Here is a 14,942-nt window from a genome sequence, read left to right on the forward strand (position 1 = left end):
AAAAGAGCGTGTGTACCGAGCAGACGTAAAAAGTGAAACTTCTTTGGCAAGATTCAAAGTCACTAAAATTGTCCCCTTACTCCAAGATGTGAAGGTATGCCATGACGCGACCTTGAAATTTAACTCTCAACGCGCCTAAAGAAGTTTCACTTCAAAAAATAAATTGTTCAACGTTTAGACGAACTGAACGTGTAACTGTCGTGGCCATATCGTAGATGCCAAGTTAGGTGTGAAAGGGACAAAAAAACAACCAGGCGTCATTCAAGGTCATACCTTCCCGTGACAAGTAAACGTTCATAGTGCAATCTCCAGTGTATTAGATATTATAAGCTTCTTGAATACATCCATACATATTTTTTTTGTAATTTTTCTCCTCTAATTCACAAAGTTATTAAATATTACAATAATATTCACTTCTTTTCCCAGAACATATTCGTACTAGAAAAAAAACTCTTTATGTGATAATAACTTTCACAATAATATTCTTGGAAAGCGAAATATTAATAAACGCCTATTATCATTTTATTCTCGTGAAATATGGTTTGGCGCCTTTAAGTCTAGTCACTTATCGGTTTTTTATTTTTCCAGAAAAGTTGTGTTTTTGCGATTATTATTTTATTCTTCGGGGACGGCGATATGTGTATATGTTTAATCATACCTAAACACAACATTAGAAATGAAACAACTCAATAGCAAATAAGAATTTATTCAAGTAACAGTAACAATAGGTCGCTTGAGCGCGTGCCGGCGGCGCGTGTTGCGCTCGCGCTGCTTGCGCGTCTCGCCCGCGCTCGCGAACAGCTGCTCCTCCTCGCGCGCTTCCGCCTCGCGACGGAGCCATTGTAGCGCGTGGAGGTTGTATCCAACCATGTCCTGATGAAATAAATATTAAATTTTATAATTTGTAGGTGAAGTTTCGAAATTAAGAAGTTGGGGTAAGGAAATATCGTAAAAAATGGTAAAAATATTACAAAATTTTGTTAATTAAAAGTAAAAATCTATACAAATAACAATGCTGAAGTTTGTTTTCTTTGAATGTGTTAATCTCAAAAACTTATTGGACCGATTTCAAAAATTCTAATTAAAATTCACCGCTGAATATGGACGTGATTTCTGATGTAGGTAGAGGTTACGAAATTGGGGCGGATTCTGTGTTTATTATGTTAGCTCGGAGCGCACTCACCCTTAGCTCGCTCAGGCGCAGGTTCGCCTTGGCCTGTATCTGTATGAGGGGCTTGGTGAGCGCGGCGGTGGCGGCGAGCGGCGCGTGGTGCAGGCGCAGCAGCCGCGCGGCGAGGCGGCACGCCAGCTCGCTGTGGTCGCCGCGCTCCAGCAGCGTCGGCAGCATCTTCACTATCTCGCACGCCGAGTTGAACGGCAGCAGGAGCAGCGCTTCTTCTAGATCACTGGAACAACAAAATAACACTTTAAAACTCCCAAAAATCATCAAAAATGACCTAATACACATATGAATCTATGATTATCATTAAATCCGATAAGTTATCCTTACCTAGACCGTATTCTCCTAACAGTCTCGAGCAGGAAGTCCTCAGCGGTGTTGCAGTTGTAGGCCGCCATGAGCACGGGCGGCTGTACCGGCGCGCGAGTCGCGTTCACTTCGCGCTGGAACTCCGCGCCAATAGACAGACATTCCAGGATTGAATCAGCCTGAATAATATTGTTTTACGTAATTATAGGCGAATAGTATTGACGTATCAAAAATACATCACAGTAACTTTTTAAAAGATGGTCGAATTATTATTCAAAGTATATTGTACAGCTTATTACAAAACTCTGCTTGAGGCAGAGTTTCTTGAGTGTGATTGTGAGTGTAGTCGTTTATTGTTCGGTCAATTAATTAATATGCATCAACAAGCAACAGCTAATATTGACATAGAAAATATAAAGATATAAACTAGGTACTATAATCCAAAACGCTGACCAAGAGCGAAAAGAAAATGCGAAAGATATGACACCAAAATTTCGGTACTTTTGTATAGGAATTTCAAAAGCGCGCAACAAATTTTTGTATACGTACCTGTCATGGCCATATTTGCTCACTTCATGAAATGGTCGCATTTCATGAAAAAATAATCAATTATGTCATGAAGTAAGCAAATCTACGATATGGTCACGACATACCTAATAATGATGTCATTACTCAGACTGTCCCCTTCAGTTTGCAGAAAATTTTATTATGCACTTGCTTTGCAATTAATAATTAAGCAATTATTTAGAAACAATAGATTTTACGAAATACGGAATAAGTGACAGAAATTAATAAATTGAGGAAAAGCTGTAAGTGGAACAATGTGACAATAAATCACTATAATGCGTCTGAGATGACTGAACAAAAATGCAATAAATAATTTACTACCGAAAGAATTTTATCTAGGAATTGTGATAAACAACTCCTATAATTATGGTGACTGACGTCTATTTAAGTAATTATTGTTGAATTCTTTTGATGGCGTTCATGACAAGAATTGATATTTATTTCCTTTTTACATGACTATTTTATTTTCCAATACAAGTTTATTATGATACTTACTGCTTTCTCGGCGCCTATAGTTTTCTTTGTGGGTATGTTGATGCCTGGAAGACCTGGGATAGGGGCCTGTATAAAAATATTACAATATAATTAAAATATTGATGGATGTAAAAATCAAAATAAATTCAAACAACATCATTAAAAACACAAGCTTTTTACTGAATGGTGCGATTCTTATGAATTTATTTATTATCACAACACATTGTGGCATAAGGCATTTCTATATGTATTACCAAAACGCGTTGTTAAACATAGTTCCCAAAACGATGGAAGTTTCACGATCAATAGTCTATTTTTTACCAGAGTCTTTACGCAAGAAAATATATAATATTTATTATCTATATTATGTATTATCTGAGATATTATAACTCACATGCTGTTCCCCAGTAGCCAATCCCTCCTCCGCTTCATCAGTATCCCCCAACACAAGCGGTTCGTCTGTCCGTGAGTACAACCGTAACGCACGGTCCGCACCGCACGACACTGCGTGCAAACCGCCCGCACCAACCGACACACCGTAACATTCGCCTGCGTGGCCCTGAACGAATGTTTATTTAGATTAGACTTTTATTTGTTGATGAATAGAATTATTTGATTTCTTTTATTAATCACTTATTTATTTATTAGTACTATTTAATACTATTTTTAACCGACTTCATTATTTTTAGATTTTCAATTTTTAACAGTAACAAATTCAATGAAAATTATCGTTAATATCTGTCTAGACAATTTTAAGTTCTGATTCGCAGTAAGAACAATTAGATCAATACTCAGTTGAGAACTTTTAGAGATAAACTACGATAACATGGCGCGCCCCTCCAAATTACTGTTTCAATGTGTGTAGTGACATCCTTACGAAGGAGTTTGTATATAGTTGTACGTATTCGTCTTTAGTACTTTACGTCCAGATTTGTTGGTCAACTAATCATAAGTTGCCGAGCGCCCAAGACAACGCACGTGTCGTTTTCATAGAATACGTCAGTGCAGCGCCATTACTAATAATAATGAGCGATTAGAGCGTGACTAGGTAGTCGAGCAACAAATCCATGGATTTGTTTTTGTTTGACGGCCGTCTCATTACGCACACATGCGTTGTGAATCTTGGTGGTGCATTGTAAATACTTTCACAAATACTTTCAAACGTTTTGAATTTTGGAGGGGCGCGCCATGTTATCGTAGTTTATCTCTACATGTATGTATCAAAGGCAAACATTTTTTATTTAATATTCAGACAGTTCAAGTAAGTTAACAACTAACAAACAAATATAATAAAAACAACAAAACTGAAAATTTTAACAAAACTATACTTACATTCAGCGTTATAATATTATCATACGAGTCCCCGTCCCACTGTTTCACTTTGCCATCTCTCGAGCCCGTAAAGAAATAATGCGTGCTCGGTACAAACTGCAGCGCTGTGACCGAGTCGTTGTGAGCGAATATCGACTTGTGGCAGTCCCCGAAGTCCATACCCCAGATCTTGACGTTCCTATCTGCGGAGCCTGTTGCTATTATATTGGAGTCGTAGCTTATGTCCAGGGATAGTACAGGCAGTTTATGACCGTAGAGGGATAGGTAGAACTGAAATAAAAAAAATTGCGTTATAATAGTTAATTATTGTTTTGGGGGTAGGAAGAAATTTTAAATTGTTAACTAGGTATTTAGATTTTGTTGTACTAATGGATCATTACTTTCTGCAATTATCAAAGAAAAAAAATATTTTTTAAATAGAAATATAATAACTTTATTTTCAGTCATTTTTCACACAGCAGTGAAAAAAGACAAACATATTTACTATTTAGTTTGAAAAAACTGTCTGAAAAAAATTGTCTATTATTTTAAATTTATTTTTAGAATATTTCTTACACGTTCTTCGTGCTTACTTACTTTGAAAGTATCTAGGAAGAATATCTTAACAGTTGAGTCCAGTAGAGCAACAGCAATAAATTTATTATTGGGGCTTATCCTGACTGCTGTTACATTTTCTTCTAATTCTAGTGTTCTTGTATGGAGCAGAGACAGCACCTATAAAATGACAAATGTGATTAATGCTTATCTATTACCTATAATATGTATAATTTACGATTTCCATATAAAAGATTACCTTAGCTTTGGATTCACCCGTTGGATCATCAATGAGTTCAAATTGCCATAATTTTACAGTTTTGTCAGCACCTCCAGAATAACAGCCACGCTGTAAAATTAATAGATTTCACCTAATTCATACTTATGCTTATGTACATAAATCATCAATACTTCTTTTATTTGATTTTAGAAATCGAAACAGAGTAAACATACTATGACGAGATATTTTAAATCTACATACATCTAAATCTATTACAGGCATATTTTAATAAATTTTGTTGTACTTATAGGTACTTAGATTCCAGACTTTTCATGAAAAAACATCTAGGTTATATTGATTTTAGTAGCGCTTGTATCCTATTCAGCTAATCTTGGGAATATTTTCTTATCTGATCCAATCTTTTTTTTCATCTACCCACCATATCCGGTGTCAATCCGACTGCATTGCACCCCCCCTCATGCGCCGGCACCTGCTCCAACACCGTACCAGCGGCCACATCAACCAGCAGTAGTGCTCCGTCCACACACCCCACGAGCGCATGACGGTCGCCGGGAGCGAAGCATGCGCAAACCGGCCGGCCGGACGGCACGGGGACTGTGCGGAGGCAGGATTGGCTGTTTCTGGAAGTTTAAAGGACAAGTTTAAAAGAAATTTTAATATATATGAGAATTAGCTAAATAAATTTTGATCGACGATATTTATGTCTGTCTATTTATGTGTATGTGTAAATTTTTAACATCATGCTCCAATACCCATAACGCTTAAGCGTGACTATGACAAAGCAAAACGATATATTGCTAGGAATTTATGAAAACAATGTTATTAATACATTTGAAAAATGTGTTTTTTTTTTCTAAAGCAAAAAACAAACACAAATAAAAGTATTAAGAATTATAATATGTATTACCTATTCCACAATTTGATGGAGTCAGCAGAAGCTGATAATATAGCTAAATTATCTGAGCTCATTGCTACACATCTAGGCTCCTTTTGATGACCAGGTAATGTGATTTGTTTTAGGCATTTTACTGAAAAAAAAAACACAATATTAATTACTGATTTTTGCATAATTATCTATTAAAAAATAGTTTTATTAATTTCAAAGATACACAGTATAATTGTAAGCATGGAAGTTTCACAATATAAAGTCGATAAAAATAACACTGTAATAAAAGTTACACCTACCCTCATTTGAACCATTTATATCCAAACTATGCAACTCAACACAATTAGAAGCTAGAGTAGCTCCTACTCTCAATTCGCCGCTCATTCCTAATAAGAGTGTCGTAGACTTCAATTTACCAGATAGTTTCATAGAAGGCAACCTTTTTACTTCATCTGATAATGTTAATATTTCTGACACTTCTATTATGTCTTCTGACTCTTCTTGCGTTTCTGCTTGTTTCCTGTAGATAAGGATTTTTTACATGATTAGAAGGTGATAGATTAAATAGTGCCAGTATGATATTAAAAAAAAACTTGGGATGTTTTTATAATAAGGAGATGAATATTGAAAAAAATACATAAAAATTGGCAACCAAGATTTTTTCGAGTTATAGATTAGATTAAAGTTTGCATGACAATGAAAAACTACTTACGCAAGTTTCTTTCGTTGCTTCTTTATTCGTTTCGTCATTCGCGCCTTAGCTTCGTCATCCGTACAAAATGCAAACAATTCTAACAGGGAATCCGTTCCAAAACATGCGAGTACCGTTTGCCCAAGATCTGTGGCGAGACCAACTACACGACCTTTACCGCCTCGCACTAGTGTACCCACTTGATGACATTGTAACACCTAGAATAATAAAATTTTAAATATTATAGAATTTTATACTGAAAGATACTAAGTTTTAATATTTGACACATAAGGTTGGACACTTTTCCCTTTTTTTAAGGAGTATTGTTAGCTGGATAATACTGTGAATGTTTAATAATTCTATTAAAATGGCAAGACCAACCAAAATAAATTAATTTTCCCTAATCTTACATTAAAATTATGTTTATGCACTATTAAATGTGGCAAGTTTGCAAACAAAATTAATATGGATAATTTAAATAAATGTTATTTTTTATTAATGTTTCTCTGTGCATGTGCCCTGTGCCTGAAATAAATTACTATCATTACTCATAAGCTATTATAGACATGCTTTACTCTTACAGAGCTATCTTCAGCAGAGTCGCCATCTTCCAGCTTCACAATCTCAAGTTGCTGAGTGATCTTATCCTCTTCCTTCACTTTATCAGTCCACACAAGTTTCCACACTCTTAACTCTTGATCCATTGTACCAGTTACAAGGTACCTTTCTTCTTTTATTAGAACTGCAGACCACACCTAATAAGGAAAATGAATATAGTATAAAAAAATTATTAATGACTAGGTTTTCGCCCACGGCTTCGCCCGCGCAGTCAAAGAAAATCCCGCATAGTTCCCGTTCCCGTGGGATTTCCGGGATTGCGTCATTTTCCCGGGATAAAAAGTAGCCTATGTCCCTTCTCGGGTATCAAAATACCTCCATACTAAATTTCATGAAAATTGGTTCAGTAGTTTAGGCGTGATTGAGTAACAGACAGACAGACAGAGTTACTTTCACATTTATAATATTAAGTATGGATAATAAGAAAATTAAACAAATTAAATTGTAATTCTCAAAACTTTTTCATTTAGTTTCAAATACATTTAGAAAGAAATTAAAGCCTATATGGCTTTAGATGAGAAATAATGCCAATAAATCATACCTCCATCTGATGTCCACCAAGTGTTTTGAAGCAATGCTTAGTTTCAATATCCCAGAACTTCACGAAGGTATCCTTTGAAGAGCTGACAATACAATTCTTACCATTAATGAAAAGGGCGCTCGTTATAACACCCTTGTGCCCACTGAATCTAGCTATACCTGTCTCTGCCACCACATCCCATAATATAACTTCTGTATCCTGTAATCGCAAATATATAATTGTTTGTGTATACTTTTATATTTTTAACTGTCATTGATTGGAAACTTGCAAAAATAGTATGCAAGAGACTTGATCCTTTGTCTTTAAAATATTAAATCATTATAGTTATTAAAACAGCATTAAAATTTATTGATATTTATAGATTATTAAACTGAGCAACAACCAAATAATTTAAATAATTAAGGCTTCAGAATATTTAAAAATAATTCATACATATTTAAGTATTGCTTATGATGTGAGCATATTAAATTATACTTACTTTTGAACCAGAAACGATTCTATGTCCTTGTTCATCATATTGAAGGCATGTTACAGCTGATTTGTGTCCCGCAAACACACAAACCAACTCATTATTTGTCAGGTCGTACACATTTATATTACCATCATTGTAGCCCACAGCCATATGATTACCCGTTGGACTTGCAGCAATTTGAGTAACTAATTCTTTTTCCCCAGTTATAACTTGTGCCTGTTAAAAAAATATTTTACAGTTCTTTTGAAGGGTAAATAAAATCACAAAGAAGCGAAATAGATTAGAGAAGCCTTGAATGAATTAATGTTTTTCTAAATACAAACGATAAATTACCTTTTCCCCTAATCGCATATCCCAAATAATAACATGCTCACATGCACCAACTGCTATGTATCTTCCAGAAATTCCATTAAGAGTTACATGTATGCTGTTGCAATCAGAACTAGCGACCACATTAAACGTTCCACTAGGAGCATAACGTAAATATTGCTTCGTTAACCCCATTTTTTAATATTTTATGAAGAATAACCAAAAATTAAACACAATCACAATGTCCACATTGTTTTGACTTTTGACATTGACAAAATTGACAGTTACGTTGACAGTAGATACAACTTTTTTTTTTTTTTCTCTGTTATGGCAAGAAGCTAAAACTATTTGCCAGTGTCAAGTAAAAGGTAGGGAATCCATACACGGGTAAATAGGATAGTACGATATTTTTCAAGGTGATCAGAAGAGTTAGGCTAAAATTAATACATACAAGTAACATTATAATATTACATATTATTTACATAAACTAAGTATAACATATGTAATACACATATTATGTCCTATTCTCATGCGACTTATTGTAGATATAACTAATTTATTTGCTTCAACACCATCAAACCAAGGTTTTATGGGGATTACCGGTTGAATTCTATAGTAATTCCTTCCCTTATGCTGTATCTGTCCACCGTAGACCGTATTCCACGCTTCAAAGAGAAATCGTTACGGTAATGTTAAGAGATCATGAGAGTAGTTAATGTATGGATACATATTACATATCTCTACACTGCACTGCATCCTTGGCCAAGCTATATCAGCCCTATCATTTCCGTGGATATATAAATTGAAACACAGATAACTATATATTAGTCAAATTGAAATTATTGAAATATTTTTAAAACTAATGCCAACACTATTTACATATTTATTATTGTGCGCTGGTAATATTAGACGTTTAAATTGTATTGACTTTTTAATAAGTATGGCAGCACCACCATACCCATCAATATTCAATTCTGTCATCACGAATACAAACATAACCTGGAATTCGAAAGAAGAGATTTGGTTATACCCAAGTCTCATTTAGAGCAATTAAAAAGGATTGTGCTTATTTATTATGTGAATTAGATCTGACTTTTTAGGTATCACGCTTCTGCAGTTCCACTGTATTGTTTTGGAATCCATGATTACTAAATAAACTATCAAATACTTTATGTAAAGTGGCAACGTTGGACGGTTTCAGGGTGTTATTTTTCAATAGAGTGTTGATTAGTAAAGTAATTATATCCATTATCTGGGAAGTTTCAGATTCATAAGGGGCTACTTGATAACCGCAGCCATTTTCAGGCGTAGGAATCTGAGCTTCCCCAATAATAGCATTATGAGCATTTTTATCAAAACCCTTATTAGTCTTAGGAGGCAATTTTGGTTTTAAAAAATAAGTCTTTTTGTAGGATGAATTTGAACTATTTACATTCAATCTATTTGTGGTTGAATAAGCAGATGAAGACATTAATACATCCCCATAAGACTTTGATACATTTGGGTAAAGTTTACTTGCTTCCCCGTAAGATATATTTTTTTCAGACATACTTATTTTAATATCCTTTTGGCGTTTAAATTCTGGACAGATTTTATTAGTTGCGAAATGGAAGCCTGAACATAACAAACATGATGCACAATCTTCTTCGACTGTACAAGTGTCGCCAGAATGATCTTGACCACACTTATAACATCTGGGTTTGGAACGACATATATTTTTAGTATGACCATATCTACAGCATTGAAAACATTGGATGGTAGGGAAAATGTAAAGATTAACTGGCAGAGAGTTATAACAGGCATACACACGTTCAGGAAGAACTTGACCGTCAAATGTAAGAACAACAGATTGTGTTGGTCTCCAAGATATGGAACCATCAAAAATAACCTTATAATTGATCCTTCTAACTTTTATAATTTTTCCACAGCCAGCGGGAGTTGAAATATTTTCTATTTTTTCCTCTTGGGACCATTCAGAAGGTATTCCTTTAACAATACCAATGCGACTTATGTTAAATGTTGGTATTTTTGCACTTAGCTTATTTAATTCTAAATTTTTATTTTTAATAAAATCATTAGCATCCTTTGGTGTTGAAAATGCTACAATACAACGATTTCTCCCTATTTTTTTAACACTACCAGATACTATATTTTTAATATTGTTATTTTTTAAAAATCGACCAAAAGTAATGGGATGCAATGTTGTTCCATCGCCAGGTGTTGACTCTGTACGCTGAACATGAACAATATAAGGGAAGGAGTCAGTAGATAGGTATTCTGAACGTAAATTTGGTAAAGCTGATTGTTCATTCATATTATTATAATCATTCTTAAAGGATTCATTAAAAGTAACATCAGAATTGGACTTTTTATTAGGCTCAGTGCTATCACTGTCCTGTTTCCTTAGCCTGCGTTTTTTAGGAGTGCTTTCCACCCAACTATTTTTTAATGCAAAATCGTTTTCACATTCTATACTTGGAACCGTAATATAACTAGCTACTTCAGGACCAAGTTGGAAACTTGGTCCTGAAGCTATAGGGTCGGGAGGATCGTTCATCGATCAGCCCGCCAAAATTTAAGTGCAAAAATTTTTTTACATACTATAAATCAGAATAAAATAGACTTACCAATAAAAAAACTACTAACTACACTAATTTACAAGTTTATATATAGGAAACAAAAGATATATTCAAAGCCAAACTCAATTGAACATTAATTTAAATTTTTTTTCAAATTAAATTTCAAAAATTACACCCGGCTCGTTCGAAGATTCCCGCGCTTTTTTTCTAGATACAACTTTGTCAAAGTCAGGTTTGGTAACATAGACATGATCATAGATCAAAATTTAATTTAAATGACCGCGAGCATTAATACAATTTATGAGACATCTCCATCTTATGAATATAAAATATTATCAGAAATAAAATACGTTATGAATCATCATTGTTAGAATAACATAATTTAACCTGTCTTGGAATGTTTTATTGGACAAGCAAAACAACATTCCAGTAGAAAATTGTGTGGAAAATTGAGTACTCATAGAGTAGCTATAATATCTATTTTCAAAAGTTGTCTTATTTGTGTTTATTTATATCTATTTCAATATCGTATATTTATTTTACCAATTAATTATATGCTTTCAATCCGAAAATATTTTTAAGCTTGTAATATTAATATTTAGATTTGTCTATTCAGTTCACCGACCTCTATAATCTATTTCTAATTTTTGCCTGCGGTTTCGGTGCGATGTTGCGGTTGTGAATTTGTGAATTTACGTTTTATTTCAGTAAATGAGGACACGCTTCAATTTTTGTACTGTGCGGCGTGCGCTTAAAATCAATCTCGAAAACAATTATTTGTATCAGTTTAGGTTATCCAACTGAAAATAAACAATTTCAAATTAACCAGGAGTCACCAGGTTATTATGTTACTCAACAAAACCAGGTTTATTGCTTTTCTTGTTCTTTCGACGTGTCAAAAAAATTAAGAAGTTGTCCCCCACAATACCCCAATCAGTTTTTAGTAGTATTATATCTTTTAGTAAAGTTCCAGGTTGGTAGGACAGACGAACTTCTCAAGAAAGTGCAATATGGAGAATAATTCAACGTCAGACATCGTAATTCTAAGTGGAAATTCACATCCTGAGCTCGCGGACCTGATTGCAAAGTAATTCTTTCATATATTCCGTCGTTCACTTGTTAATTAATTTGACCTTCTGAATAATTTTACGTCAAACTTTTCAGTCGGCTCGGAGTACGAAAGGGAGGATGTTCGGTTTATCACAAAACGAACCGGGAGACTATGGTTGAGATTGCAGATTCAATCCGCGGAAAGAACATTTACATTGTACAGACTGGAACTAAGTATGTTGAAATAGTAACTTTCAAAATGAATAGGCCACATATTTTTAGAGAGCCAATTACTTTGGTCAACCTGTTTGATATATTAAATCAATCATTCTAAAACTATTTTTATAACAGTCACATTATAATCTGTTGGGTGACTCTGGCATAAAACAGTACTTATTCAAGTGTGGCAAAGTGACGGTGCCAGATGATTCCACTGTCTAGTGCCATCAATATATTATTTACATTGTTAATGAAACATTATTACAACATTAAGTAATGAACTGTCATCAAATAAAGATAGTCTAAAGTCTTTAGTGTTTAATCAGAAGTCCACTTTTATTTCATGATGCATGTAATATACAAACAGGCATGTAGTCAAATAAAAGATCATGTGGGAACATCACTACTTCATATTCACCTTTAATTATAAATAATATTTAATTATATAATAATATGAATAACTTTGTAGAAAATTGTTTTGACTGCAAGGATAAAATGATACACTGCTTAAATTTCAACTGCAAAATTTAAAAAGGTTATTTGTTCAATATGGTACCAATATTACAGTTGAACACAAGCATATAATAATAAACAGATACATGTTTTTATACATTATTTCATCGTCATTTTATATATTTTAAAAATTAAGAACATCCAAATCACTTTCAGGGATGTTAACAACAACATTATGGAACTATTAATCATGGCTTATGCATGTAAGACTTCATCGGCACGGTCCATTGTGGGGGTGATTCCATATCTGCCGTACAGCAAACAGTGCAAAATGAGGAAACGAGGTTGCATTGTCACCAAACTCCTTGCTAAAATGATGTGTAAAGCTGGTCTTACACATATCATCACTATGGATCTGCATCAGAAGGAAATACAGGGTTTCTACGATTGCCCAGTGGACAATTTACGAGCGTCCCCATTCTTATTACAATACATTCAAGATAGTGTAAGGATTTTTGATTGTCATATTACTTGTGTTGTTTCATGCTTGAGAAGAATTGCTGAACTTATTAACACTCAACAAATTAACACTAGTACATGGCCTTGAAGTGTTCTCCTTTAAGTACTAATTCAAACAGAGTAAAGATTTTTAATAATTTTAAATGTGATTTATTCAGGAATATATATAAGTAAATCGCGTTTAAACTTGCGTAAAATCAAACATAAGAAAATATTAATTCAAATATTTAGATTCCAGATTATCGTAACTCTGTGATTGTGGCTCGCAACCCCGGTTCTGCAAAGAAGGCAACTTCATACTCTGAACGTCTGAGATTGGCCATTGCGGTGATACACGGTGAACAAAAGGAAGCCGAAAGTGATGAAGTTGATGGCAGATATTCACCACCTTGTTTACCAAGGTATCATTATAATTCATATGAAAATGTGTTAAGTATGTGAAATTGCGAAAGAATATTCGTTTTTATCCAATCTTAAGAAACTAATGTTCAGACAGTAGCAGAGCAACAATTATTTTATTCAGTGTGTTGAAAAGTACTGACACAATTTTTTTCAATCAATAGGGCATTAAATATTATGTATTAATGGGTAATGGGTATTGTTATATATCAGCAGGTCGCGCACAATGGATGTCCCAGTAGGAGTTCCAGCACATCCAGCCAAAGAAAAGCCTCCAATCAATGTGGTAGGGGATGTTGGTGGTAGAATAGCAATTATGGTGGTAAGTTTATTTATTCATTTAATTAGTTAAATGCAATATGGTGTACAAAACAAGGAATTCTATGTCAAAAGATAAAAAATTGTTAATAAAGATACAATTTTTAATATTTTTCTTTTACTTGTATAGTTTGTAGTTTGTTTTTATGATTTTTAACAACCTCACTTTTTTGCGAATTTCTTATCAGAATAATACGTTAATTAAAAGAATACAATAAAAAATATGGTTCAAAATGCTATTGAAATAATTATTTAACAGGATGATATGATCGACGATGTGCAGTCATTCGTAGCGGCCGCGGAGGTGCTAAAAGAATGTGGTGCTTACAAAATTTACGTGTTAGCCACTCACGGTCTATTATCATCTGACGCACCACGTCTTATCGAAGACTCGCCCATTGACGAAGTCGTAGTTACCAACACTGTTCCCCATGAACTGCAGAAGATGCAATGCAACAAGATTAAAACCATCGACATTTCTGTATTGCTCAGTGAAGCTATCAGGCGCATACACAACAAAGAATCTATGTCATATCTCTTCAAAAATGTCACACTTGAAGATTAAAAAGTATAATATTTGTACTGTAATTCTTATAATGCGTGGAAATATATCTGTACCATTAAATCAATTAGTTTTTAAGATAGTATTTTTATAGTATTGTCATCTCTGAGAGTATTAGGTACAAAAAATCTTGTTGAGTATTCTTTGCTTGTTTTATGTTAAATTTATAAACCGTTGGGGCTGCAGGTAAATTGGAACAAATTAGACTGTAGTTAGGGTACTGCCTGGAGTGTATCATTGTTAGTACAGCTTTATTTTATAAGTTTGTATGTAATTAGTTTTTAGTTGGTCTAAATTAAGCATTTCTAATTTTGTTTTTATCCTAGCCTTTTATGTACCACGTAATTATGCTCTGACAAAATTTTCGATGACTGCACTGTGATTAAATATGTAGTTATAATTATGAAAATCTAAATCTTGTTATAATTAAAAACTGTCCAAAGCTTCTATTATTGAATAAATCCATTATTAAAATATTAAATATTATACTAGTGTAGTAGAAGCCACGTAATATACGTTGTTTTGTGAAAATTGTATTCTATATCAATAAATATTTTGTGGCATATATAACTTGTTTATTTTATTTTTCCATTTCCATATTGATATTGAATTCTGCAAAAATCGGAATATCTTACAAAATAAACAAGGGTTGTATTAAAATTTACACTGATATTCGGGTTCATTGATGC

The 14,942-nt window shown here is 33.7% G+C and overlaps 2 protein-coding genes across 5 annotated transcripts; one reads left to right on the plus strand and one right to left on the minus strand.

Moving 5' to 3' along the window:
* Nucleotides 1–704: 704 nt before the first annotated feature.
* Nucleotides 705–8,415, minus strand: LOC149906405 (WD repeat-containing protein 3). The gene is made up of 16 exons (XM_090104566.1): nucleotides 8,179–8,415; nucleotides 7,852–8,061; nucleotides 7,374–7,571; nucleotides 6,796–6,969; nucleotides 6,236–6,432; nucleotides 5,823–6,043; nucleotides 5,545–5,665; nucleotides 5,056–5,257; nucleotides 4,656–4,745; nucleotides 4,439–4,576; nucleotides 3,863–4,132; nucleotides 2,925–3,089; nucleotides 2,552–2,617; nucleotides 1,511–1,668; nucleotides 1,184–1,406; nucleotides 705–873 (listed from the first exon to the last, which is right to left on the minus strand). The coding sequence occupies exons 1-16, from the start codon at nucleotides 8,347–8,349 to the stop codon at nucleotides 709–711; spliced, it is 2,769 nt and encodes a 922-aa protein (XP_089960692.1). The 5' UTR covers nucleotides 8,350–8,415; the 3' UTR covers nucleotides 705–708.
* A 2,967-nt stretch (nucleotides 8,416–11,382) lies between these two features.
* Nucleotides 11,383–14,823, plus strand: LOC149906406 (phosphoribosyl pyrophosphate synthase-associated protein 2). 4 transcript variants are annotated; one of them, XM_090104524.1, is made up of 7 exons: nucleotides 11,383–11,598; nucleotides 11,696–11,820; nucleotides 11,898–12,017; nucleotides 12,672–12,960; nucleotides 13,206–13,375; nucleotides 13,587–13,695; nucleotides 13,951–14,823. In XM_090104524.1, the coding sequence occupies exons 2-7, from the start codon at nucleotides 11,744–11,746 to the stop codon at nucleotides 14,254–14,256; spliced, it is 1,071 nt and encodes a 356-aa protein (XP_089960650.1). In that variant the 5' UTR covers nucleotides 11,383–11,598; nucleotides 11,696–11,743; the 3' UTR covers nucleotides 14,257–14,823. The 4 variants fall into 4 exon arrangements, with proteins under 4 accessions (XP_089960650.1, XP_089960647.1, XP_089960648.1 ...); XM_090104521.1 differs by having other exon boundaries at nucleotides 11,701–11,820; XM_090104522.1 differs by having other exon boundaries at nucleotides 11,701–11,820; nucleotides 13,590–13,695.
* Nucleotides 14,824–14,942: the final 119 nt, after the last annotated feature.

This window comes from Colias eurytheme, chromosome 8 (assembly GCF_061535395.1).
Source record: "Colias eurytheme isolate Ceu_HAF_F1 chromosome 8, ilColEury1 Martin Lab GWU primary, whole genome shotgun sequence".
Classification (NCBI taxonomy): Eukaryota; Metazoa; Arthropoda; class Insecta; order Lepidoptera; family Pieridae; genus Colias; species Colias eurytheme.

Excerpts from the sequence above, each read along its gene's own strand:
- LOC149906405 (XM_090104566.1), bottom strand. The coding sequence starts at position 8,349 with ATGGGGTTAACGAAGCAATATTTACGTTATGCTCCTAGTGGAACGTTT. Across the intron at positions 5,258-5,544 it reads TCCATCAAATTGTGGAATAG|AAACAGCCAATCCTGCCTCC; the intron begins GTAATACATATT and ends TTAAACTTCCAG. Across the intron at positions 1,669-2,551 it reads CTATAGGCGCCGAGAAAGCA|GCTGATTCAATCCTGGAATG; the intron begins GTAAGTATCATA and ends AATATTATTCAG.
- LOC149906406 (XM_090104521.1), top strand. The coding sequence starts at position 11,579 with ATGTTACTCAACAAAACCAG. Across the intron at positions 12,961-13,205 it reads TACAATACATTCAAGATAGT|ATTCCAGATTATCGTAACTC; the intron begins GTAAGGATTTTT and ends TCAAATATTTAG. Across the intron at positions 13,696-13,950 it reads GTAGAATAGCAATTATGGTG|GATGATATGATCGACGATGT; the intron begins GTAAGTTTATTT and ends ATTATTTAACAG.